This window comes from Lepus europaeus, chromosome 5, assembly GCF_033115175.1.
Source record: "Lepus europaeus isolate LE1 chromosome 5, mLepTim1.pri, whole genome shotgun sequence".
Classification (NCBI taxonomy): domain Eukaryota; kingdom Metazoa; phylum Chordata; class Mammalia; order Lagomorpha; family Leporidae; genus Lepus; species Lepus europaeus.
The window spans coordinates 13,577,122-13,601,028 of NC_084831.1; the positions used below are offsets into that span (position 1 = coordinate 13,577,122).

At 49.5% G+C, this 23,907-nt stretch overlaps 1 protein-coding gene across 1 annotated transcript in view; it reads left to right on the forward strand.

Annotated features, from left to right (window-relative positions):
- The window catches only part of MICOS10 (mitochondrial contact site and cristae organizing system subunit 10), a 38,789-nt gene extending 22,010 nt beyond the window's left edge, over positions 1–16,779 (forward strand). The window contains exons 2-4 of the mRNA XM_062190540.1: positions 13,393–13,440; positions 14,419–14,528; positions 16,554–16,779. Coding sequence (XP_062046524.1) covers positions 13,393–13,440; positions 14,419–14,528; positions 16,554–16,568 — 173 coding nt within the window. The 3' untranslated portion in view covers positions 16,569–16,779. The remainder of the gene's footprint in view (positions 1–13,392; positions 13,441–14,418; positions 14,529–16,553) is intronic.
- The last annotated feature ends 7,128 nt before the right edge of the window (positions 16,780–23,907 follow it).

A 23,907-nucleotide genomic window follows, 5' to 3' on the forward strand; every position in this document is an offset into this window, starting at 1 on the left:
TCTCTCTGTGAACAGGCATCGCAGCCAGATGTATTTCTGTCCTGCTCCCTACGCCTGCAGCGCCGCCATCCCTCTCCTGGCACGGAGGCTCTGCGTGGCTTGGTTTTCTGGGTGCCCCATTTCTTGTCTTCCCTGCTGGCTCTTACCCACCCCTGACCCTTGTTGATGCCAGCACCCTCCTTCAGTGCTCAGTAGCTTTCAGTTTGTTGTTGTTGTTGTTGTTGTTGTTGTTTTTGACAGGTAGAGTCATAGAGAGAGAGAGACAGAGAGAAAGGTCTTCCTTTCTGTTGGTTCACTCCCCAAATGGCTGCCACAGCCGGCGCTGCGCCGATCCAAAGCCAGGAGCCAGGTGCTTCTCCTGGTCTCTCATGCGGGTGCAGGGCCCAAGCACTTGGGCCATCCTCCACTGCCCTCCCAGGCCGCAGCAGAGAGCTGGACTGGAAGAGGAGCAACCGGGACTAGAACCCGGCACCCATATAGGATGCCTGCGCCGCAGGCGGAGGATTAATCAAGTGAGCCACGGCACCAGCCCTCAGTTTGTTTTTGAGATGCTGTTTGTGAGGATGAAGGCCAGTCATCGTGACTGTGCAGTGCCTGTGTTCTTGGTGGTCTACACATCTTATTCTCACTGTTCCCCAGTCAAGGATGGACACTGTGAGGATTTCTTCTTTCCATATATGAAACTGTACCTAGAGAAGTTATCTCAAGTTGTCCAAGGGCTGAGACACACCACAATAAGTAACCTCACCAGCGTTCTGCCAGATCCATACAACCTCATGACTGGAATATAACCACGCTGCAATACTTACCGTTTTTCAAAGAATAAGCACTATATACTTGACTGAAGTGCTCCAAAAGAAAAGAAAATTTTCCCCAGTGCCTTTCTTTTTTTATAAAGTTAACCATTGACTATATTTTTTTAAAGATTTATTTATTTGAAAGTCAAGAGTTACAGAGAGAGAGAAGGAGAGGCAGAGAGAGAGAGAGAGAGAGAGAGAGAGAGAGAGAGAGAAAGTCTTCCATTTACTGGTTCACTCCCCAATTGGCCACAGTGGAGAGAGAGAGAGAGAGAGAAAGAGAAAGTCTTCCATTTACTGGTTCACTCCCCAATTGGCCACAGTGGCCAGAGCTGTGCTGATCAGGAACCAGGAGCCAAGAGCTTCTTCTGGGTCTCCCATGCGGTTGCAGGGACCCAAGGACTTGGCCATCCTCCACTGCTTTCCCAGGCCATAGCAGAGAGCTGGATCGGAAGTGAAGCAGCCAGGACTCGAACTGGCGCCCATATGGGATGCCAGCACTGCAGGCGGCGGCTTTACCCGCTGTGCCACAGTGCTGGCCCCTCCCCAGTGCCTTTTAGTCAATGCTAATAAGTGTTCATCAAGTCAGTGTGTGTAAGGAAAAGAAATGATTGGCATATTTGAAACATATGACTAAAGTATACTGTAGCAGCTATAGTGATGTTTGAATATGGTATAGTGATTTTTTTTAAAAAAAAATAGATTTATTTTTTTTGAAAGGCAGAGTTATAGACAAGCAGAGGCAGAGAGATGGGGGAGTCTTCCATCTGCTGGTTCACTCCAAGATGGCCACAATGGCCAGAGCTGCACCAATCTGATGTCAGGAGCCAGGAGCTTCCTCCAGGTCTCCCATGCGGGCGCAGGGGCCCAAACACTTGGGCCACCTTCTACAGCTTTCCCAGGCCATAGCAGAGAGCTGGATTGGAAGTAGAGCAGCTGGAACTTGACCCAGCGCCCATATGGGATGCTGACACTGCAGGCTGTGGCTTTACCTGCTACGCTACAGAGCCAGCCCCCGAGTGTAGTGATTCTTCTCTGCTTTCACAAGGGTGAGAATCCCGTTGGGGGAGAGGGGAGGAGGCGTGAGCGAAGCTGGAGATGCTTTGTGCAGTTTATGTGCCTGACCGGTGTGGCTTCATTTGATGTCTAGCCAAGGCACAAAGGGAAGCACTTCCTGGCTTGATTTGTTGCTGATTTCTCTTTGAATCTAAGAAATTTCAGGTTTTTGTTGTCATTCCTCATAAGCCAAACATCTGTGGTTTCAGTTCTTTCCTTGAGGGACTGAAGAGTGGCACAGTCCTGAAGTGTCCACGTGCAGTGTTACAGTTCTGAGAAGTGTTTTGTTGTGGTAGGTAATGGTAGTCATTATTCTTTTTACATAATAATTAATGGGCTGAGGGGGGGAGGGCGGGAGAGTGCTCTTGCATCCGCTGGTTCACTCTGCAAATACCTCAGTAGGCAAGGCTGAGCCAGGCAGAAGCCCCGAGCTGGGGGAACTCAATCCAGGTTTCCCACAGGAGTGACAGGGAGCCATCACCTGCTGCCTCCCAGCTCAACCCTGGCACTCCAATATGGAATACGGGAGTCCCCAGAGGCATGGTGAGCACTGCACCAAGTGGCTGCCCTACCAGGCAGCCTTCTGCTGTGCTGACCCCTCCAGAAGATCTCAAGTCCTTTGTGTGGCTGAGAGTCCTGGCTTTGGTGTCAGCCAGCCTGGGTTTGAATTCCACATTTGTAGTTGTGTATTCTTGGGTCAGTCACCTAACTTCTCTGAATTGTTTCCTGTTCAATAAGGTGGGATTCTAAAGAGCCTCAGAGGTGCTCCAGTGCCTAACACTGTGACAATTAGTGTCTTGAAGCACCCCCCATAAATGTTATGTGGATCTTTCATTGTTTATCTAAACTGAATAATTTGGCATCTTTTTTTCCAGTCTCCCTTTAATAACTTCAGAGCTGCTTGTTTTCCTGCACACTATGCCCACATGTGAATTAACTAGCTCTATTTCAGTAAAATGTCTGCAGCCATGTTTCTTGTTTCATGCATTCTTGAAAGTTGTACGGCTGTCAGGATTCTGAAAGTTGAGTCAGTGCTGTTACGTACTCGTTAAAAGGACCCTTTTGTGAGCTTGGCTTTTCCGGAGGCAGAGCACGACATAATGACTTCCACATTTACCTTCCGCATCTTCCTCCTGCTGTCTGGTTTGCTTGTTCCCACCGGAGTCCTGGTCGTTGATGTCCACCCGAGAAATTCCTACAGGTGTTCCAGCCTCTGTCTTGCCCGGATAGCCACAGAAACGTTAAGGTCTTGTAAAATAGCCTCCTTCTTACTCTATTTCCTGTGCACCCTGCAGCAGTATTGACTTTTGAGAAGCCGATGAGCACAGACTAAATGTACCGTCTCTGGGTCTTGGGTCTGGCACCCTGCCGTGGTCTGTTCACGTGGCTTGGCGTTCACACACGGACACCTGGGACACTCTGTCTTTACCTCAGAGGAGTAAGTAACCCAGTTTGGAGCTGACTTAAACTGATTGTTTTCCTCATAAATTAGGCCCTGAGCACCTTTCATAGATCAAGAATGTTTCTGGGGAGCATAATTCCCACTAAACTCAGTCCCAAGTGCTCTTCTGTGGAAGCGTCTGGTTCCTGCTGTCATAATGAATGCATTCGATGGTTGTAGTAGCGCTGATAGAAACGCGATTGAACAGGGAGGCTTCCTGGTACAGATTGGCCAGTTTGATATTCACCCAGGTTTGGAATATAAATATAGCTTTGTCAAGCATAAGACAACTCTAGGAAAACCTTTATGATGTTTTAAAGCAAAATAGTGGTTCAACAATAAGTCTAAAGGAATCCCCTATTTAAAAATAAATTCATATTTATGGTATATTTATATAAACAATTGCTAATGCTGGTGAAATATAGTTACAAAGAACAATAAAAAAAAGTTTCTGATTTTCAGCTGTGGCTCACCCACAGTGTGATCCTACACCTAGCTAGTGAGCTGTATTTTATTTTATTTTTAAAAATTATTTATTTGAAAGGCAGAGAGAGACAGGGAGATATCTTCTGTCTACTGCTTTACTCCCCAAATGCCCATAGCAGCCAGGGCTGCACCAGGCTGAAGCCTTGGAGCCTGGAACTCAATCCTGGTCTCCCACTTGGGTGGCAGGGGCTCGGCATTTGTACCATCATCTGCTGATAACCCAGGCAAGTTAGCAGGGCACTGGATAGGAAGTGGAGCTCATATGGGATGCTGGCATTGCAGGCAGTGGCTGCATTTATGCTACAATGCCAGCCCCGTGAGTTGTTTCTTAATAGAAATATTAGATTTTCATTTTCGCTGCACCGTGACCCTGTAAGATTGTTTTTGCTCTACAATGAGCAGGTTGAAGCTGCATGAAGTAAAGTAATTGACCTGAGGTCAGAGAGCTGGCTGCGAAGCACAGGGAATCAGGCCTAAGGTCTTACTGCAACTTCAGTGCCCCCCCCCCCCCCTTTTAAGACTTACTTGTTTGAAAACAGAGAGAGGGAGAGAGTCTCCCATCTGCTGGTTCACACACACACACACACACCCCCCCCCCATGGCTGCAACGGCCTGGACTGTACCAGGAGCCAGGAGCTTCTGGGTCTCCCACCTGGGTGCAGGGGTCCAGGGACTTGTGCTGTATTCTGTGACTTTCTCAGGTGCATTAGCAGGGGGGTTGGATTGGAAATGGAGCAGCGCCCATATGGGATTCTGCACCGCAGGCCATAGCTTAACCTGCTGCAGGATAGCCACGGTCCCAGCCTCAGTACTCTTGTTTGTCCACTGAGCAGGAAGGCACACTGCTCATTTTCCAAAGCCATATCCTTTCTTTCAGGCATTTAAGGATGAAGAAGTCCTAGGATCTTCTGGATTTGCTGGAAATTCCTGTAGCTTCTCATTTTTGTAAACTGCTAATTAAGTATGGAACTTGGGGTTTTGCTCATACATTTTTAAAATCTATTTTTTTTATTATTTCATTTGAGAGTCAGGGGAGAGAAAGGGAGATGCAGAAAGATCTTTGATCCACTAGTCCACTCCCTAAATGTCCACAATAGCACATACCAGGCCAGGCTGAAGCCAGGAGCCAGAAATTCAATCCAAGTCTCTCACATACATGTCAGGGACCCAACTACTTGGACCATCACCTGCTACCTCCAAAGGTGTGTGCCAGCAAGAAGCCAGAGTCCAGCAGAGCCAAGGCTCTGATACGGGGTGCCAGCATACCTAGTGTGTCCTAACTGCTGTGCCAAATGCCCACCTTGGTGTAACTTACGCAAAATAAAATGGGTTGATTTTTGCATAGTTAACTTTAGATGTGGATTAAAATTTAGCATTGATAACCCTTCTTTAGGCTTATGATATAAGTCTTGTTTAAAATGTGAAATGTAATCTGGAGTGAGATATGCGTAGCTATCCTATAATGCATTAGTGATCCATGAAATGGATCTGCAGCCTTTTCCCCCACTCTGATCCTTTATAGAAATGTCTCAGAATGAGTTTCTGCATGATTTTGTTTTCTGTTCCTCTCCAAATAATGAGTTGTTCCTCCTGATTGAGAGGCCATTGGCAGTTGCAGCTTTTGCCAAGTTGATTCTGCAGGAGCGTGTATTGCTTCAACTTGTTCTGTTTAGGGCCTAATATCCAAAATACATTTCCACCCTAAGACCACAATCAGATTATATAGCCTGCTTGTTAATTCCTGCTGATTATGTTTGCTTCTAATTATTTGCAGTGAAGTAAAGTTTTATGACCTGTGGCCTGGTGAAAGCAAAGATTTTTCTAAGTGTAAAATAAAGTTGTATTGGCCGGTGCCGCGGCTCACTAAGCTAATCCTCTGCCTGCGGCGCCGGCACCCTGGGTTCTAGTCCCGGTTGGGGCGCCGGATTCTGTCCCGGTTGCTCCTCTTCCAGTCCAGCTCTCTGCTGTAGCCTGGGAAGGCAGTGGAAGATGGCCCAAGTGCTTGGGCACCTGCACCCGCATGGGAGACCAGGAGGAAGTATCTGGCTCCTGGCTTCCGATCGGCGTAGCGCGCCAGCCGTGGCAGCCATTTGGGGGGTAAACCAACGGAAGGAAGACCTTTCTCTCTGTCTCTCTCTCTCACTGTCTAACTCTGCCTGTCAAAAATAAATAAATAAATAAATAAAGTTGTATTAACTAGAAATTGTCCATAACTGTAACTGCCATCAACATATATTTTGTCCCCCTTTCTTACCAAAAGGAGGCTTAAGGTGTACACTTCTGCTGAGTGTAATCTTTTTAAATTTATTTTGAAGCCCTCAAATTAAGGCAATGTTGTATATGCAGTTGGGGGAGCAGAGTTCTCTGGTTTTTTGTTATTAAAATAGTGTCACCTGAACTGTTAAGGGATTGTGCCTTCACTCATTAAAAATATGTGTTTATCTACTAGCCAGTTTTATAATGTCCTTTTGGGCACTAAGCATGCATTAAATTGCATGGTTAGATTGATTTGGAATCATTTCTTTTTAAAGAATTTGTGCCAATTCTTTTTCCTCTCCAAAAGAGTTGGTTTCAGAGCACGGGCTCTGTGCCTAATGTCAGTTCCATCAGGCGCCTCGTGTGTGTGTGTGTGTGTGTGTTTCCTTTCCTCTGCTCCCCCCACCCCACCCCACTGGACTTTGCCATGAGGAAGATATGTACCTATAATCAGGCGTTTCTTTACTTTAGAGTTATTTGTCATTTCAGACAACACGGACTTTTGAGAAGGAGTTTGAGGTGGGGGAGGTGGAGTTATGTAAACCGTATTCATAGTTAAATATTTGCTTCCAGGGAAGGTGAAAAATGCTCTGTACTTCTCCCGTTGGCTTTTTTCTTCCCAAAGAGCTTGTCATGCAGCAACAAGAAAAAGTGGCCAAAGGCAGAGAAAACTCTTCTCTTTTCCATGTTGGTTTGTTTTTATTGTAAGACAAACCTTTCATGTTTTATTGTTGCAAAGTTTAAACCTGGCCTAGAGGTGCCAATCTTTAGTGGAAACAGCTGCAGAGCTGGTGTCCCCTGATCAGGTGGGACTTTCTTTGAAGCAACATGTTTCCTTTTAAAAGAGAATTGAGCTTGTGAGAACTTGAATCTGTAAAACTCATCAGCAGTCTCACCATTGTTTATCTCTTAAATAACCAAGATAGCCAACTTTTGGTAAAATGTTACAGTTAAAAATCATTTTCTGAACTCTTTCCTTTCTAAAGAGAATAGTCTTGTGTCTTAAAAATATCAAAATGGTGGGAAGAAAATTGCCCTTGCCGACTGAGTGCAGCCCAGCTTAACTAAGACCCTAGCGTGCACTCCTAGGTGTAACTCCTTTTGGTTACCCAGAACGGTGATTTTGAGCTCATATTTCTAAGTGCAGATAAACGCCTTCAATAGGAGCACATGTAGGGTTTGGCATAAATTCTGGAGATTAAGAATTTTCTGCTCTGTATTGATATTGGAATGTTGATGGACCAATACTGGTGGTAGTGGACTTCACATCACTTTTGGTGTCTTTGCTAGGAAAAGTTGAGCATCAGAGAGCTTTCTTTCCTTGGGGAAAAATAGAAGAGACAGACATGGAGTCAGAGGAACCAGAAAAATTCTGAAATATTTTCCTTTTGGGCTTTTGATTTCTTTGCCAAAAAATTGCCTCCAGATGGAGAGGGGGAAGGCTCTGATTGTACACCATTATGTTTTTACTGGCCTCCTCCCCACCCCGTTGCCTGGTTTGGAATCTGTAAGCCAGTCCAAATCATGTACCTCATTTTCTAGTACCAATTTACTGTCTTACTCATCTTCCAGCTGCAAAGGGTGAGGCAAGTGACCTTGAAATTGAACACTGTGCCATTTTACAAACCAGGAAACAGCAGATTCTTGGCCAAAGATCATCAATATCAGTGGTTGCTATTTTCTCTGAAGTTCTTGAATCACACCCACCAGGTAGATTTGGGTCTGTCTGTGACCTGTGTGGTAGGATTAGTCTGCGAATGAATCTGAACAAGCCCTTTGGGCGTTGTGTAGACTTGTTCTATCCTGGTCGCCTAGCATTCTGAGCTGTTGCATGGGGAGCACAGTTTGTTTTTTGACTGTATCTTCCTCCACTGGCAGTCGGCATCTTGGCACTCAGATGGAGTCTGGCCGAGTTGAGCCGACTCCACTGCTCTAATTCCTTGGACAAGTTACTTTCTGTGCCTGGGAAATGGAGGCTGATACCATGTCACAATGTTCAGTTTAAATGTGAATGCTGGAGGGGATGTTGGGTCCTCAGGGGAAATACTCAAAGGTTAGTTCTTTTTCTGTTTTCATTATGCCAGCCTTGGTTGTGATCTGGGAACTGGCCACTTTTTTGCCATTTTACTACATGGAGAGGGGATGATATAAATGATTAAGTTGGGCACTAACATTGTACCTAACAGGGTAAATAGGATAGGGCAAAGTGGATCATTTGTTATTAAAATTCATAATTGTACAGGGTATAGTCATATGCGCAACCATGCATTGCTTAGTGGTAAGAGTTAAGTTCTGAGAAGTGCATCGTTAGGCTGTTTTGTCACTGTGCAAATGCCTCGGGCTGCCCTGATGGAAACCCAGCTGATTTGGGCTACAGGTCTGTAGTATTGCGTGTTACTGTGCCGACTGCAGTAGACAGTTCTAACATCTGAACATATCTGAACGTAGAAAAGGTATAGTAAAAAAGATAGCATAAGGGGTTTAAAATTGGTCCCTATGTTTAGGGACTTATCCTGAGTAGAGCTGGCAGGACTGGAAGTTGCCCCGGGTGAGGGCGGGAGTGAGCAGGAGTGAAGGTGAAGGCCTGCGACGCTAGTGTCCACCCTGCACGCTCAGAGACGCTGCACACTGGGGCCTCACTGAAGTTTTAAATCCTGGTTTCTTTCTTCAGTAATCATCAGCCTTAGCTTACTGTCACTTCTTTACTTTATAAACTTTTTAATTTTTGAAAATTTTTGGCTCTTTTTTTTTTTTTTTCTAAGATTTTATTTGTTTTGAAAGAGAGGGAAAGAGAGATATGTCTTCCATCCTCTGGCTCACTCCCCAGATGGCCACAATGCCCAGTGCTGGGCTGGACCGAAGCTGGAAGCCAGTAGCTTCATCCAGATCTCCCACAGGCTCAAGCACTTGGGCCATCCTCTTTTGCATTTTCCAGGCCATGAGCAGGGAGCTGGATTGGAAGTGCAGCATCAGGGACATGAACCGGTACTCACATGGGATGCTGGCCATAGCAGGTAGCAGTGGACTTACCTGCCATGCCACAATGCCGGTCCCAGACTTTTGGCTCTTATAACACTTAGCTTAAACACATTAAATAGCTGTGCAGAAGTTTTTCTTTAAACCTTTAATCTGTAAGCTTTTTTGTATATTAAAAAATTATCTTCAGTTTTTTAGCTTTTTCATTAAAAACTAAGACACAAACACACACATTAGCCTAGGCCCACACAGGGTCAAGATCATCAGTATCACTGTCTTCCATCTCTCCCTCTTGTCCCACCGGAAGGACGTGAGGCCCGGTGACACCTGGGAATCAGTGCCGGCCTCCTGCAGGACCTGCCTTGGGCTTTGCCTGAGGAGATGCCTCTCCTTCAAATCCATGTCCGTGGTGGTTTGCTTGCTTTGTTTCTTTATAGCATCATAGATTTGCTTGTAGGCAGATAATGTACCATGAACATTCCTCTCTGTTAATGAAAACCTTTTGCTGTTGGGAGTCATGTTTTCAAACTTTCTAAAGAACCCATTGAGGTCTGCAGAAACTTCTGCTAAACCCGCACTGTGGATTTTCTTCGGAGTTCTCTTCTGTTTCTTTGGCAGTTTCCTTTCTTTGAAAACAACAACGATGACAACTTTTATTTTATTTCGTTGAAAGGCAGAGAGGAGAGAGCACACGAGCGAGCGTGTGCACACAACAGCCAGGGCTGGGTCAGGCTGAAGCCAGGAGCTGAGAATTCACATCTCCCATATGAGTGGCAAGGACCCAATGAATTGAGCGGTCACCTGCTGCCTCCCAGGGTGTGCATCAACAGGAAGCGGGGGTGGAGAGTGGAGCTGGGCCTGGAACCCAGGCTGTCTGCTGATGGGACCGCTGCACCGCACGCCTGCCCCTCCTGCTGCTGCGTTAGCCATGCCTCCCGTTCTAGCTCCATTGTGAGCTGAGGGTACCACCGTCGTATGTGCGGCCCGTGGTTGACTGGAACACTGTTATGTGGTGTGTGGCTGTATGGGTGTGTATGAGAGGAGCGTGTCCGCACGCGTGTGGCAGGAGAGAACGATCAGAAGCCATTCTGTGGGAAGGGCGTCCGCAGCTTTCTCCAGGCCAGCATCGCCTGAATTGTGCAGAGCTGCAAGGATTACTTTGATGGAAGAAGATAGAGAACAGCTTGCTTGCTCATGACACAGGTTTCTGTGTTTGGAATGGAAAGTTCAGCTTGGCTGACTGAGAAGTATTTTGAATTTTTACACTGCATTAGCCTGAAATCATGATTAGACAAAGGAGAAACTCTTGGAATTCCATCAGCACAAATTTTGAAACTATTAAGGCAAATGAGAACTTTTATGTGTGGTGCTTAAATCAGATTTTGGCTCTCTTCTTTGACATGTATAATTTTTTTTTTTCCAAAGATTTATTTATTTGAAAGGCAGACTTAGAGAGGGGGAAAGAGAGAGCTCTTCCATCCACTGGTTCACTCACCAAATGGTCACAACAGCCAGGGCTGGGCCAGGCTGAAGCTGGGAGCCAGGAGCTTCATCTGGGCCGAGGGTGGCAGGGGCCCCAGTACTGGACCATCTTCCACTGCATGCCTGGGCACTCCTGCATTGCAGGGAGCTGGGCTGGAAGTAGAGCCACTAGACTCGAACTGGTGCCCATATGGGATCACAGGCAGTGGCCCAACCTGTTAGACCAAAACACTGGCTCCTAGGTTTGTGTGTGTGTGTGTGTGTGTGTTTAAAGAATGACAGAGAAATGAAGGGGGATAAACAGATCTTCAATCTACTGGCTCACTCCCCAGATAGCCGCAAAGCCAGGAGCCAAAAACTCCATTTAGTTCTTGCACTTGGGTGGCAGAGGCCCAAGCACTTGGGCCATCATTTGCTGCCTCCCAGGTACATTAGCAAGGAGCTGGATTAGAAGCGGTGACAATTCAAAACCCATGCTCCAATATGGAATGCCAGTACCACAAGCAGTGGCTAACTCATGGCACCACAGTGCCTGCCCTGGTTGGTTGGTTTGTTTATTTTATTATGGAAAACTAAGTTTATCTTAAAGTGCATGACAATTTTTGAAGTGACACTAAAGATATTTTCAATAAACTTTGGGAAAAAATAGCCTAGACTTACATCTATGATTATACCAATGTTATTGTTTAAGTTAAGGCATCAGGGCAAAATGTATTAAATTCATGCTTTGATTGTTTAGTTAAGTGAGTCCCTGCTACCCACATGAGAGACCTGGATGGACTTCCAGGCTCTTAGCTTTGGCCTGGCGCAGCTCCAGTCATTGCAGACGTTGGGGAATGAACCAGCAATTGGGAGCTCTCTGTCAGTCTGCCTCTCAAGTAAATATAAGTAAATAAATAAATAAGGGAAAAGTGATTATGTAAACAAACTTGCAGGTGATACTTAGGTTTGGAAATTCCAAAGGTGGCACCAGAATGACCAGGGTTTGAGAAACACTTGACAAAAATGAGGATCTGGGTTTTTGTTGTTGTTGTTTTTAAAGATGTATTTATTTATTTGAAAGTCAGAGTTACACAGATAGAGAAGGAGAGGCAGAGAGAGAGAGAGGGGGGTGGGGGGAGGTCTTCCATCCGCTGGTTCACTCCCCAATTGGCCACAACGGCCAGAGCTGCATTGATTTGAAGCCAGGAGCTTCTTCTTGTTCTCGAATGTAGGTGCAGGGGCCCAAGGACTTGGGCCATCTTCCACTGCTTTCCCAGGCCACAGCAGAGAGCTAGATCAGAGGTGGAACAATCAAGACTTGAACTGGCGCCTGTATGGGATGCGCTGCAGGCGGCGGCTTTACCTCCTACGCCACAGAGCTGACCCCTGTTTTTTTTTTAAAGATTTATTTATTTTTATTTGAAAGTCAGAGTTACACAGAGAAAAGGAGAGGCAGAGAGAGAGGGAGGGAGAGAGGGGTCTTCCATCCGATGGTTCACTCCCCAATTGGCCGCAACAGCTGGAGCTGCACCGATCCAAAGCCAGGAGTCAGGAGCTTCTTCCAGGTCTCCCATGTAGGTGCAGGGGCCCAAAGACCTGGGTCATCTTCTACTTTCCCAGGCCATAGCAGAGAGCTGGATTGGAAGTAGAGCAGCCAAGACTCGAACTGGCGTCCATATAGGATGCCAGCATGCAGGCGGCGGCCCCACCTGCTACGCCACAGCACTGGCCCCCCCTGGTTTTTTTTTTTTTTTAAACTGAACCTTCGTGCATCCTGTATCAGAGGACCAGGGTCCAATAACTGGCTCTAGTTCCTGACTCTGGGTTCCTGTTGCCAACACGAGGGTCCTGAATTGACTTCCCAGCTCCTGGCTCTGGCCTGTTGAGGGCATTTGGGAGGGAAATCTATGGAGGGAGGTACTGGCTCTGTGGCATAGTGGGTAAAGCCACCGCCTGCAGTGCCAGCATCCCATATGGGCGCCGGTTCGAGAACCGTCTGCTCCACTTCCAATCCAGCTCCCTGCTAATGCTCCTGGGAAAGCAGCAAAAGATGGCCCAAATTCTTGGGCCCCTTCACCCACGTCAGAGACCCTGAAGAATCTCCTGGCTTCCACTTGGCCCAGATGTGGCTGTTGTGGCCATTTGGCGAGTGAGCAAAGGATGGACAATCTATATATCTCTCCTTCTTTCTCTCTGTAACTGACTTCCAAATAAATATAGTAAATCTTTTTTTTTTTTTTTTTAAATCTGGTGGCTGCCCTCTTGTGTGCTTGCTTTCTCTCAAATTTTTAAAAAATAATTTTAAATTAAACCCAGAACCTTCATTTTTACAAGTTAGGTTGCTTAGGTTCCTATGAAGTATGATTTAAAACTGGGCATTTCCATGTTTTCCCCTCCCAGAACACAGAAATTAGGCTTGTGTTTCTCTGATTCCGAAAGGTGGGCCACCCCTGTGGAGTGAAGGCCAGGACTCTGCGCCACACTGGGGCTCCGGGCAGTGTGCGTCTGCTGTCTGGACTCTGCCCTGGGAGGACGCAGCCTTGTGATTGTCCTGGGTTCCTTCTTCCTGTCTTGCTCAGAGTTCTCGGCACTCAGGTGCTGACGTGGCCGCTTCCTGCTGCCACTGTTGTCCCTCCTGTAAGATGGGCAGGGCCCCGAAGAGCGTGTACTCTACAGCAGTCTTGTGGCTGTTCCCCCGCACACTGGCTGCCCCCTGCCGAGAACAGATGACGCGGGACCCACTGTTGGTGTCCTGTTGTGGGCACTGAGACCAGCGGCATCTAGAAATCTCTGGTGATTAAACCAACTCTGGGCCGAATTGTGGGGAGAAGGTCTGTTTTAATGATACTCACATTTGCAAAATGTTGATATCGTCTTTGTCAGGTTGCTGTTAACCTATTGTTTTCTCCTTTGCAGGTACTGGTTTTGGATTAGGAGTCGTTTTCTCACTTACCTTCTTTAAAAGTGAGTGTGCCTGCTTACCTCTCAACACAGTGTCGTCGTGTACACACACACGGGACACTGGCAGATGCGTCTGTTTGTGGGGCTAGGCAGGCCATCAGAAAATGAGCTAGACAAAGAATGTGTCCTGGAAAGGGGTCAAAATGGGTTGGGCACCTCCGGCATTCCCCTGGGGCATTGCGTCAGGGTGCCTGATATGGTCACTGTGATATCATTTCCAAAGCCTGCACTTCATGCCAGTGACTCCACTCAGCCAGATCATGCTCACATATTTCTAATTAATTATAATTTTTTCTAAAGGAACTTGAAAATGAGATTCCTGCTGGTTATAAGAGCAAGCGGGCCAGAAACACACATGCTTCTTGGCCAAAAATTCTCCTGAGCAAAGGGCAGGCAAGATCCCTTTTCAGTCAGTGGAAGGACTTCTGAAGTTTGGGTGTTGAGTAGAAGCCCGGAGGGTCCCTTTGGCCACTCTCCCTGGAGAAATGTCAGGGAACACGTGAGAACCGTGACCAACCCGCGCTGCTGATGGGAATGGGTCATTTGTAGGTTGGCTTCTGGGAACCCCGTGGCTGATTGTAATAAGTCCGTGGATATGGGTGAACTTCTTACATGTTTTAAAAAAACCCTAGCTCCTTACTGAAAGGTAGTATTACTGTCTGTCTTCTGATAAGGTTAAGAAGCTAGTTAAACTGAGCAGACGATGTATATAGAGCTGAGCTGTAGAAAGATGTTAAAAAGGTTGACAGTGTCTACTGTTTTCGTATTGTACCAGTGGAAGTGCTTAATACATTTGCTAAGTGAATGGATTTGCTGATTAACTCCCTTGGTGATGAAACACTGACAGTAATGGCTGCATTGCAGTCATTGGTGTGTTGTCTGTCGGGTGCTTGTTGAACCCTGAGCGGGTCTGGTTAAGGGGGTTGGAGGCTTTCTCTTCTCTTACTCATTCCCTTTTGGGACTTTCCTTTTTGCTCATAGGAAAATCGTGGCCTTTAGCCTTCGGTTCTGGCATGGGCCTGGGCATGGCCTATTCCAACTGTCAGCACGACTTCCAGGCGCCCTACCTTCTGCATGGGAAATACGTCAAAGTACGTATGTATGGCAGGGAATTGAGAGCTCTCAGAAGAGGAAAAGGTTGCTCCTGAGCCCCTGAGTCATTCTGGAGAGTGTTTACCACCGTAAGCTGTGTCATTGTGGGCCTCAGGGATGCTGGCTGCTCCTGCCTTTCGTGGTGTTGACATTGCTCTGGTGCCGGAGGTCTCACTGTGCCTTCAGGTGGACAGGCGTGTGTTAGGTAACTGTACTTGATGGACCTGCCTGAAAGGCTATCATCAGGTGGATTTGTGTTAACGTGCCGTGTCACCCAGAGGGCCCTGTGAGCGTCTAACGCATGCTCAGGCTAAACCTGAGACCTCTGGGATGTAGCCATTATTCTGCTTTGTGGTCATTAATTTTTAAATTATGTTTTATTTATTCAAGAGAGAGCTCCCATCCACTCCCCACGTACCTGCAGTGGCTGGGGCTGGTTGGGGCCAGGCCAGAGCCAGGAGCCAGGAATGTACTCCAGGTCTCCTGTGGGTGCCAGGGACCCAGTCACTTGAGCCATCACTGCAGCCTCCCAGGGTCTGCACGCACAGGAAGCTGGCACTCCAGTGTGGACATGGGGGTTGGAACTGCCAGGCCTGGCCCCTCCTCCCTGGGGCATGGGGGCTGGAACTGCCAGGCCTGGCCCCTCCTCCCTGGGGCATTTCCCCTGAGGGAAGCAGGCCGGAAAGTGGATAGGCACCTGCGAAGGGAAGAGGGCGGCCTGCTCCCCACGGCTTTCTGGTGCAGCGGCCTTTCCCTGGGTGCTGGGCGATCTTCTGTTGTTGGCTGCCACTTTCCACTCCCGCAGTGCGGGCCATCAGGCCATCACTTCTCCCTAGAGGGTGATGTAAGGGTTGAGTGTGAACATGTTTGGAAGCTACGTAAATAGACACATCGCTTATTGTAGCTGAGGCCAGCCAGAGGGGTGATTGACTTGTCCATTGTTCTGCCATAGAAACAAGTAGAGTGGAAAACGTGGCACAACCCCGTGTCCTGACTCTGGTCAGGAGCTGTGGCCACAAGAATCATCCGACCTCAGATGCCCGTGTCCCCCACAGCTCAGCAGGCCGCATTTAGAGCTGCCCAGGCTGTCAGCCGCCCTTTCCCCAGCCGAGCTACGAGAATGGAGCGTGGATGGCTGGTGCTCGGAACCATCTCAGAAGCAGGGCGAGGGCGAGGTCAGCAGAGGGGCAGTGCGAGGGGAGGCACAGCTGCAGGCACCAGGGCTGACCACAGGCCGTTTCCCCTGTGCCCTGACGCTCCACTTTCCTGGCACCGCAACCAGAGTTTGGGGGGATCCAAAAGCAGGAGGGAGAAGAGCTCCAGGTCTTCTCGTTGTTTAAAATGTTTCCATTGTTGGGAACTGAGTGGTGGATAATGGCTCAGGGGTGATTCTGTGTATGCACAGTATGTGTTTAATGGCTGGGAGGTACTGTGGAAAATATTGTTACATTTTTTACAACCTGGCGTGTCCTGCTCCAAAATGGCCCTGTAACTCTATCTGAACTTGAGCCTGTGCCTCAGTGTTGTCATCCTCCACTCTCAGAAAAGAGGAGCAAAATCCCACTTGGGCCTCGTCCACTGCAGTCCGCAGGCAGCTGCTTGCAGAGGGCCAGGCGTGCCTGTGGACCGTGCCCGGTGCTAATGGCCATCTCTGCAGACCGCTCTGTGGATGTCAGAGAGCCTGATCGGCCTCCTCCGGCCGCTGGGAGAGCAGCACCTCACTGCGGGGTGGAGACTTGCCCTGGCATTTCGTTGGGAGGCTGTAGGTTCAGCCGTGCTCTCTCCACTCGCCTGTGAACAGGGGGACAGGGACCCACATCCCTGTCTGCTGCCTCTGAGATGGGCCCGCTCTGGGCCGGGTGGGCTTGTCCAGTCTTCTTGCAGGGTGGTTTCACGGCACGTGGTGCGGTGAGGTTCCGGCTGCACGCGTCCCTCCGTGTGACCTCACGGGGGCTGCAGCGGCGCCTCGGAGCGTCGTGGCGCTGCCATCGCACTGTGCTGAGCGGCGTGCCCTTGCCTTGCAGGAGCAGGAGCAGTGAGGCACACCGAGAACGCCCCGGAGGGAGGAAGGGAGGAACCCGCTCGCTCCTCAGGAACACCGCGGTCCCCAGAGTCGCAGCGGTGCGCCGCGGCGCTTCCAACTCCAGCGCTCTGCTGTGTCCGAAACCAGCCTGTTTCTTGTTTTGTATTTTCTCTCTGGAAATTGTAAGGAGATGGTCTTAAGAGAAATAAATTAAACACAAATAGGAAGCCTGGTGCTTGGCCGTCGTCTCTGTACCTTTGGTCTTTAAGCACGAGGAGGATGGCTGGGCACACGCGTTCTACCCCCTCCCAGTGTCCTCTCAGCCAGAGCCAGCGCGCCAGCCTCCCCGCACGCCCCTCCAGCTCACTCGTGGTCTGACGCAGCTGCGCCTGCACAGCGGCTGGACGTGGTGGGGAGGGCACCTTGGCTGAAGTGAGCACCTGGCTCACTGCACTGGTGTCAGAGCCTGCAGCTCCCTGGAACCTGGTGCGGTCCAGCCGTGGCCCTGGGGGCTTCTCATGGGATTACCTCTCACAACAAAATGGAAATGGGGAGCCTTGGTCTCGTGTGCCCCTTTATCCTGGAAATGTAGGATTCGTGTCTGTTTGAGAGGCAGGGTGACAGCACCCATCCACTGGTTCACTCCCTGTGTGACCGCCACACCGGGCTGAAGCTGGGGGGTGGACACTTGACCCATCACTGCTGTGCCCCAGGGTCTGTTAGCAGGAAGCTGGTGTCAGAACCAGAGCTGGACATCGGAGTCAGACTCTGGGATGTGGGCGTCCTCGCTGCTAGGCTAATGCCCACCCCATCCTGTAAGCGCTGACAGCGTCTGCACTGAGCCAGCTGAGGTACAGGCCCTGCCTTGAAGGAGCTTAGCGTCTGATGGGAAGACAGACACGCAAAGGGGAATTGTTAGGCCAGGGAGGAAGTGCGGGGAGAACCAAGGAGAAGGAGCAGCCAGGTCTGCGGCGGTCAGGGTGAGGTGAGAAGGAAGGTGGCTTCCGAGAAGGCCCAGAGCTGTGTGAGTGCTGCCCCAGCTGGGAACTGCTGGTCGTGCAGTGTGCCCAGCGTGTGCCGGTGAGGGAGTGGGCACCAGGGCGGAGCCAGTGTCTGACCTTCGTTCCTGCAGGCACTGTAAGAGTAGATTCAGAGTTGCGAGTTCCCTCCCCCCTCCGTTCTCCCTCCTTCATCCTTCACCCCGCTCCTCTTCCAGACAGGTGTGCCGGCTCTGGATCTGAGCAGGCCGCAGTGCCGCCCTGCCCCGCAGCTGTCCCGGCTGCTCTGCTCTCTGGGCTCGTTGGTGCCTTTGGATCCTCTTGAGGCCCAGGATGGGCCAAGCCAGGACCTCAAGGCCTGTCCATGGCTTGCCACAGCCTTTCAGCTGTCTTTTTTTTTTTTTTTTGACAGGCAGAGTTAAAGAGAAAGGTCTTCCTTCCGTTGGTTCACCCCCCAAATGGCTGCTACGGCCGGCATGCTGTGGCAATCCAAAGCCAGGAGCCAGGTGCTTCCTCCTGGTCTCCCATGCGGGTGCAGGGCCCAAGGACTTGGGCCATCCTCCACTGCACTCCCGGGCCACAGCAGAGAGCTGGCCTGGAAGAGGAGCAGCCGGGACAGAATCCGGCGCCCTGACTGGGACTAGAACCCGGGGGTGCCGGCACCGCAGGCGGAGGATTAGACAAGTGAGTCCCAGCGCCGGTCCTCAGCTGTCTCTTTCGTTTGGCTCTCCTCATTCCATGATGAAGGCAACCCATGTAATTAAGAGAACAATAACCATGCAACCTGTTTCAGCCCTTCTTCTCCATATTTTAGTAACCCCGGGGGGTAGGCACTGTGGTGCCGCAGGTGAAGCTGCTTGCAATACTGGCATCCCATAGCAGAGTGCCCGGTTCAAGTCTCAATGCTGAAGAACCCCACACTTCTTCTTGGGCCCCTGCCATTGCCATGGGAGACCAGGATGGGGTTCCTGGCACCTTGCCTTGCCCTAGATTTGCTGGATTTTGGGAGAGTGAACTAACAGATGGAAGATCTCTATTCATATATTCATTCTCTCTCTCTCTCCCTCTCTCTCTCTCTCTATCCCCCCCCTCACTTTCACTCTGCCTTTCAGATAAATAAACAAAAAACAAAAAAAGTGTCCTTCCCACCCTAATTTTTCCATTTTCAGGCCGAGAGAATAACAGGTGTCCCTTCTAAAACAGAGAAGAAATGGACCCACTGGTTTCTAGATATAGAAAAACGTGGAGCAGAGAGCAGCTGGGAGTCAGGCGCCTGTCTCATGAGCAGTCCGGTCTCGGGCATTTATGGGGCTGGATCCTGGGCCCCACAGAGCAGCCCCAGCGCACGGCTGCGGTCCTTTGAGAGCCGGGGCAGCTCTGTCAGGGAAGAGTTCCAGGCCAAGGCCGGCTGAGGGAGCGCTGCTAATTCCAGAGTCCGTGGTGGTCCTGCCTCGTAGCCCTTAGCATCACTGCCCAAAGCACAGCGCTTGATCTTGTCCCCGCCTCCCTGCCCCTCTCCGGCCTTCAGACTGGCAGCTTGCTGGCAAACACACGCCTTCTGTTCTTTAAGTTTCATTCGAAATTCAAGTCCTCTGGGGCCCGGTTCCCTCGGGGTTGTGAAATGTCGCTCTTGTCTGCCCTTCTGGAGCCGAATACAAGGGAATCTTGGGTCTGGGGAGAGAATGGTGGGAACCCAGCTGGGCACAGGATCCTGGGGAAAGGCTGTGGCTCCCCGAAAGCAGCTTGCTCTGCCAATGTACATAAATGCTGACAGTCTGAGCTGGACGCCATGGGAGTTGACCCAGAACAATATGTATTTTGAACTCATTTAGGCAAATGACTTTGGCATTCCCAGTGCGCACAGGGGGAGCCTCCTCAGGCTGCCTGTGGCTGGTTCAGCACCACGCTTTGTTCTGAGATGGCCGCGGGGCTCACTGCTGGGCTGTCGCCTCTCGTGAGCTTCATGCCCTTGTCCGTTTCTAAAGACCAAGGAGGCTCCGGGAAATGCGATCCGGGACGAAGGAGATGGCCATGGCGCTTTGAGTGTTCCCAAACATCACTGTTTACAGCTTGTTATTTTTATGTAACCGCCCATAATTGCATTTTACTTGTCACGGTTCAATCGGATTGCATTGTTGAACTATTTTTGAAGCTGTCCAAATAAACTCTGTAAAGTACTTCCACAAGGATGCCCGGGGCTGGGCCAGCCTTTGTCCCGAAGGGCACCGGGACACAAACGGGTTCCTGTGGCATGCTTGCTGCTTACAAAAACGCAAAAGGGTGGAAGGGAGAAAGTGGAAATTCTAAGTACCAAAAGGAATGTTACATTTAGAATAATAAGCTCATCTGGAAGCGATCACCACTCCGCGTGCTGCAAGCACCAGGTCACTCAGGACTGGAGGATGGGGTTGGGGTCCGTGCAGACCTGGACAGGCGCAGGGAGCAGCCGCCATGCGGAAGGAGCGGGAGAGGGGTGACTGTTGGAGCAGCAAAGGCCTTGAAGGGAGGGGACGGGGCAGGGGAGCAGGGGAGGTGGGTGTCAAGTTCCTGCTCCACCACTGACTTGCCCGGGGGGGGCTCGTGGGGGCTTCCTCAACCTCTCCAAGTTTCAGTTTCCTTACCTGTAAAGAAGGAAGACAAAACTTCTACCCTACAGACTTTGAGGTCCAAATATATGTGCTTGCATTCGGGTTTTGCTGTTTTCTTAAAAAAAAAAAAAAATATTGGGACCAGTACTGTGGGGTAGTGGGCTAAGTCTCCGCCTGTGATGCCGGCATCCCATCTGGGCCGAAGGAGGAAGCTCCTGGCTCCTGGCTTCAGATCGGCTCAGCTCCAGCTGTTGTGGCCATTTGGGGAGTGAACTGGCAGGCAGAAGACCTTTCTCTCTGTCTTCCTCTGTCTGTAACTCTACCTCTCAAACAAATACAATCTTTAAAATTTTTTTTAAATTTATTTTGAAATCAGAGTTACAGAGAGAGGAGAGACTGGTGCCCATATGGGATGCTTAACCCACTACGCCACAATACCAGCCCCATAAACTTTGCTAGCACACCTGGGAAGGCAGCAGAAGATGGCCCAAGTACTTGGATCACTGCACACATGCGAGAGACTTGAATGGAGTTCCTGGCTCTTGGCATCAGCCTGTACCAGCCAGGCCATTGCAGCCACTTGGGGGGTGAGGCAGCAGATGGAAGATCTCCCCTCCATTGTCTCTCCTCTATCACTCTGTCTTTCAAATAAATAAATCAAAGATTTATTTATTTATTTGAAAGTTACACAGAGAGAAGGAGAGGCAGAGAGAGAGAGAGAGGTCTTCCATCCATTGGTTCACTCCCCAGATGGCCGCAATGGCCGGAGCTGCGCTGATCCGAAGCCAGGAGCCAGGAGCTTCTTCCAGGTCCCCCACACAGGTGCAGTGGCCCAAGGACTTGGGCCATCTTCTGCTTTCCCAGGCCATAGCAGAGAGCTGGAGCAGAAGTGGAGCAGCCAGGGCGTTAACCTGCTGTGCCACAGCACCGGCCCCCAAATAAATAAACCTTTAAAAAGAAAATTTGCTGCTGGAATGAAAACGGCGCGTGGTGTTGATGGTCGTGATGGGGACCATTTCAGAGCACGGAAGGTGTAACCGTGGGCTCGGGGAGGCGGCTGTTAGGGGTGAGGCCAGCCAGATCTGGGGAAGCAGGGGTGTCAAACGCGTTCCTGGTGGTAAAGCCTCCGCATTCTTGGGGAAGTGCATCTTCATAAATATTAGTGTCATTCATTTTCCCTCTGCTCCACCGAGATCTGAGAAAGGCCACAGTGGCTTCTGTGCTGAAAACCACCTAGTGTTTTAGTTTTTTTTTTTTTAAGATTTACTTATTGATTATTTATTTGAAAGGCAGAGTTACAGGGTGGAGGTGGTGGTCTTCTATCCGCTGGTTCACTCCCCAAATAGCTGCAACTGCAGGGGCTGGGCCAGGCTGAAGCCAAGAGCCTAGAGCTCCATCCAGGTCTCCCACATGGGTGCAGGAACCCAAGCACTTGGGCCATCTCCTGCTTTCCCAGGCAAATTAGCAGGGAGCTGGATCAGAAGCGCAGCAGCCAGGACTTGAAGCCGTGTCCACATGGGATGCTGGCGCTGCAGGTTGCTGCTTAACCTGAGGCACCACAGCTACAGCCCCCTCTAGTCAGCGTCTTAGCCACTGGACCAAATGCCCACCCTTAGGACTGACCCTTATCACTTTAGCTGAATCAGTAAGAACAGTTCGTATTTATTGGGCACATACTGTGTGCTAGTTCCTCTTCCAGGCTTCACATGTGTCATGACACCTAACTTTTGCTACACCTTCATTTTATAGATGAAGAAATGGATCGGACAGGCAGGTAGGAGGTGATGCGGACGGGGCCTGCAACCTGGCCCAGACTCTGCCCTCCTCCCTATGCTGGTCAAAGCTGTTTAAACTGGGAGGGTTATTTCACAGTGGTTTGACTCAATTTAAACCTGATTTGACACCCTTAAACTAGCTGAATTGATCAGAACCAGTGTCACTGAGTTCAATTTGATACATTGATTCTGTATTTATAAACTGTAAAATTTACCCATCACTAGGGACAAATAGAAAACCCTTTTCAGGGACCGGTGTTGTGGCACAACAGTTTAGGCCCTGGCTTGTGACCCTGGCATCCCATATTGGTTCAAGTCCCTGCTGCACCACTTCTGATCCAGCTTCCTGTAGCAGAAGGTGGCCCAAGGACTTGGGTCCCTGCCAACCACATGGGGAGACCTGGATGGAGTTCCTGGCTCTTGGCCTCAGCCTGGCTCAGCCATGACTGTTACAGTCATTTGGGGAGTGAACCTGTAGATTAAAAAAAAAAATCTCTCTTTCACTCGCTTGCTCTCTGTTGCTCTGCCTTCAAATAAATAAACAAAAGAATAAATCTTAAAAAATTGAGAAAATGCTTTTTTTATAATACATACTGGTAGTATGAGAGTACTTCAGAAAGTTTATAGAAAATCAAAAGCTAAGTTTATTTTGGTGCAACAAATTGTTTAGGTTCAGGCATGGTTCTTATAGTATGCAGTTTCCTTGAACTTTTTGAAGGCCCCTCATATTTGCTACCTTTATATTTTATTTTAATGGATTAAATATGTTGTAGTTTTTTTTTTTTTTTAAAGGATTTATTGTATTTATTTGAAAGAGTTACGGAAAGAGGTAGAACCTCAGAGAGAGAGGTCTTCCATCTGCTGGTTCACTCCCCAGATGACTGCAATGGCTGGAGCTGCATGGATCCGAAGCCAGGAGCCAGGAGCTTCTTCAGGGTCTCCCACGTGGGTGCAGGGGCCCAAGGACTTGGGCCATCTTCTACTGCTTTCCCAGGCCACAGCAGGGAGCCGGAGTGGAAGAGGAGCAGCCAGAACACAAACCAGTGCCCATATGCGAATGCTGGCCCTGCGGGTGGAGGCTTAGCCCACTACGCCACAGTGCCGGGCCCTGTTGTAGCTTTTGATGTTGACATAAGTTTACCCTTACAGACAAGTTGTCGAATTCCTTTGTACCTTCTGTGTGTGTTCTCCAGCTGTTCACACCCCCTCCTGTTTTCTGTATCCTTTTGCACATCACATAAGAGATGAGGCCATCACTCCCATTTACCCCATGTCCCCGATATTTATTATCTAGGAATATGGACAGACACAATACCTGTTGTGCACTGTTGGAGAATTTTATCCTTTCTTTCTCCCTCCAGTTCAGGATTATGCATTGTAGTTAATTGTTAGGTCTCTTTAATCTTTTTTTTTTTTTTTTAAGATTTATTTTATTTGGCCGGTGCAGTGGTGTAGCGGGTAACGCTGCTGCTGTGGTGCCAGAATGCCATACGGGCCCCGGCTCGTGTCCCGGCTGCTCCTCTTCCAATCCAGCTCCTTTCTAATGGCCTGGGAAAGCAGTAGAGATGGCCCAAGTGCTTGGACCCCTGTACCCGTGTGGGAGACCTGGAAGAAGCTCCTGGCTCCTGGCTTCGGATCGACTCAGCTGTCTGCTGTGGCCATTTGGGAATTGAACCAGCAGATGGAAGACCGATCTCTCTCTCTCTCCCTCTCTCTCTCTCTCTTTCTCTCTCTCCCTCTGCCTCTCCTCTGTAACTCAAGTAAATAAATAATCTTTAAAAAGGATTTATCTTGGCTGGCGTCATGGTTCACTAGGCTAATCCTCTGCCTGCGGCGCCAGCACCCCAGGTTCTAGTCCCGGTGGGGGCGCCGGGTTCTGTCCCGGTTGCTCCTCTTCCAATCCAGCTCTCTGCTATGGCCCGGGAGTGCAGTGGAGGATGGCCCAAGTGCTTGGGCCCTGCACCCGCATGGGAGACCAGGAGAAGCACCTGGCT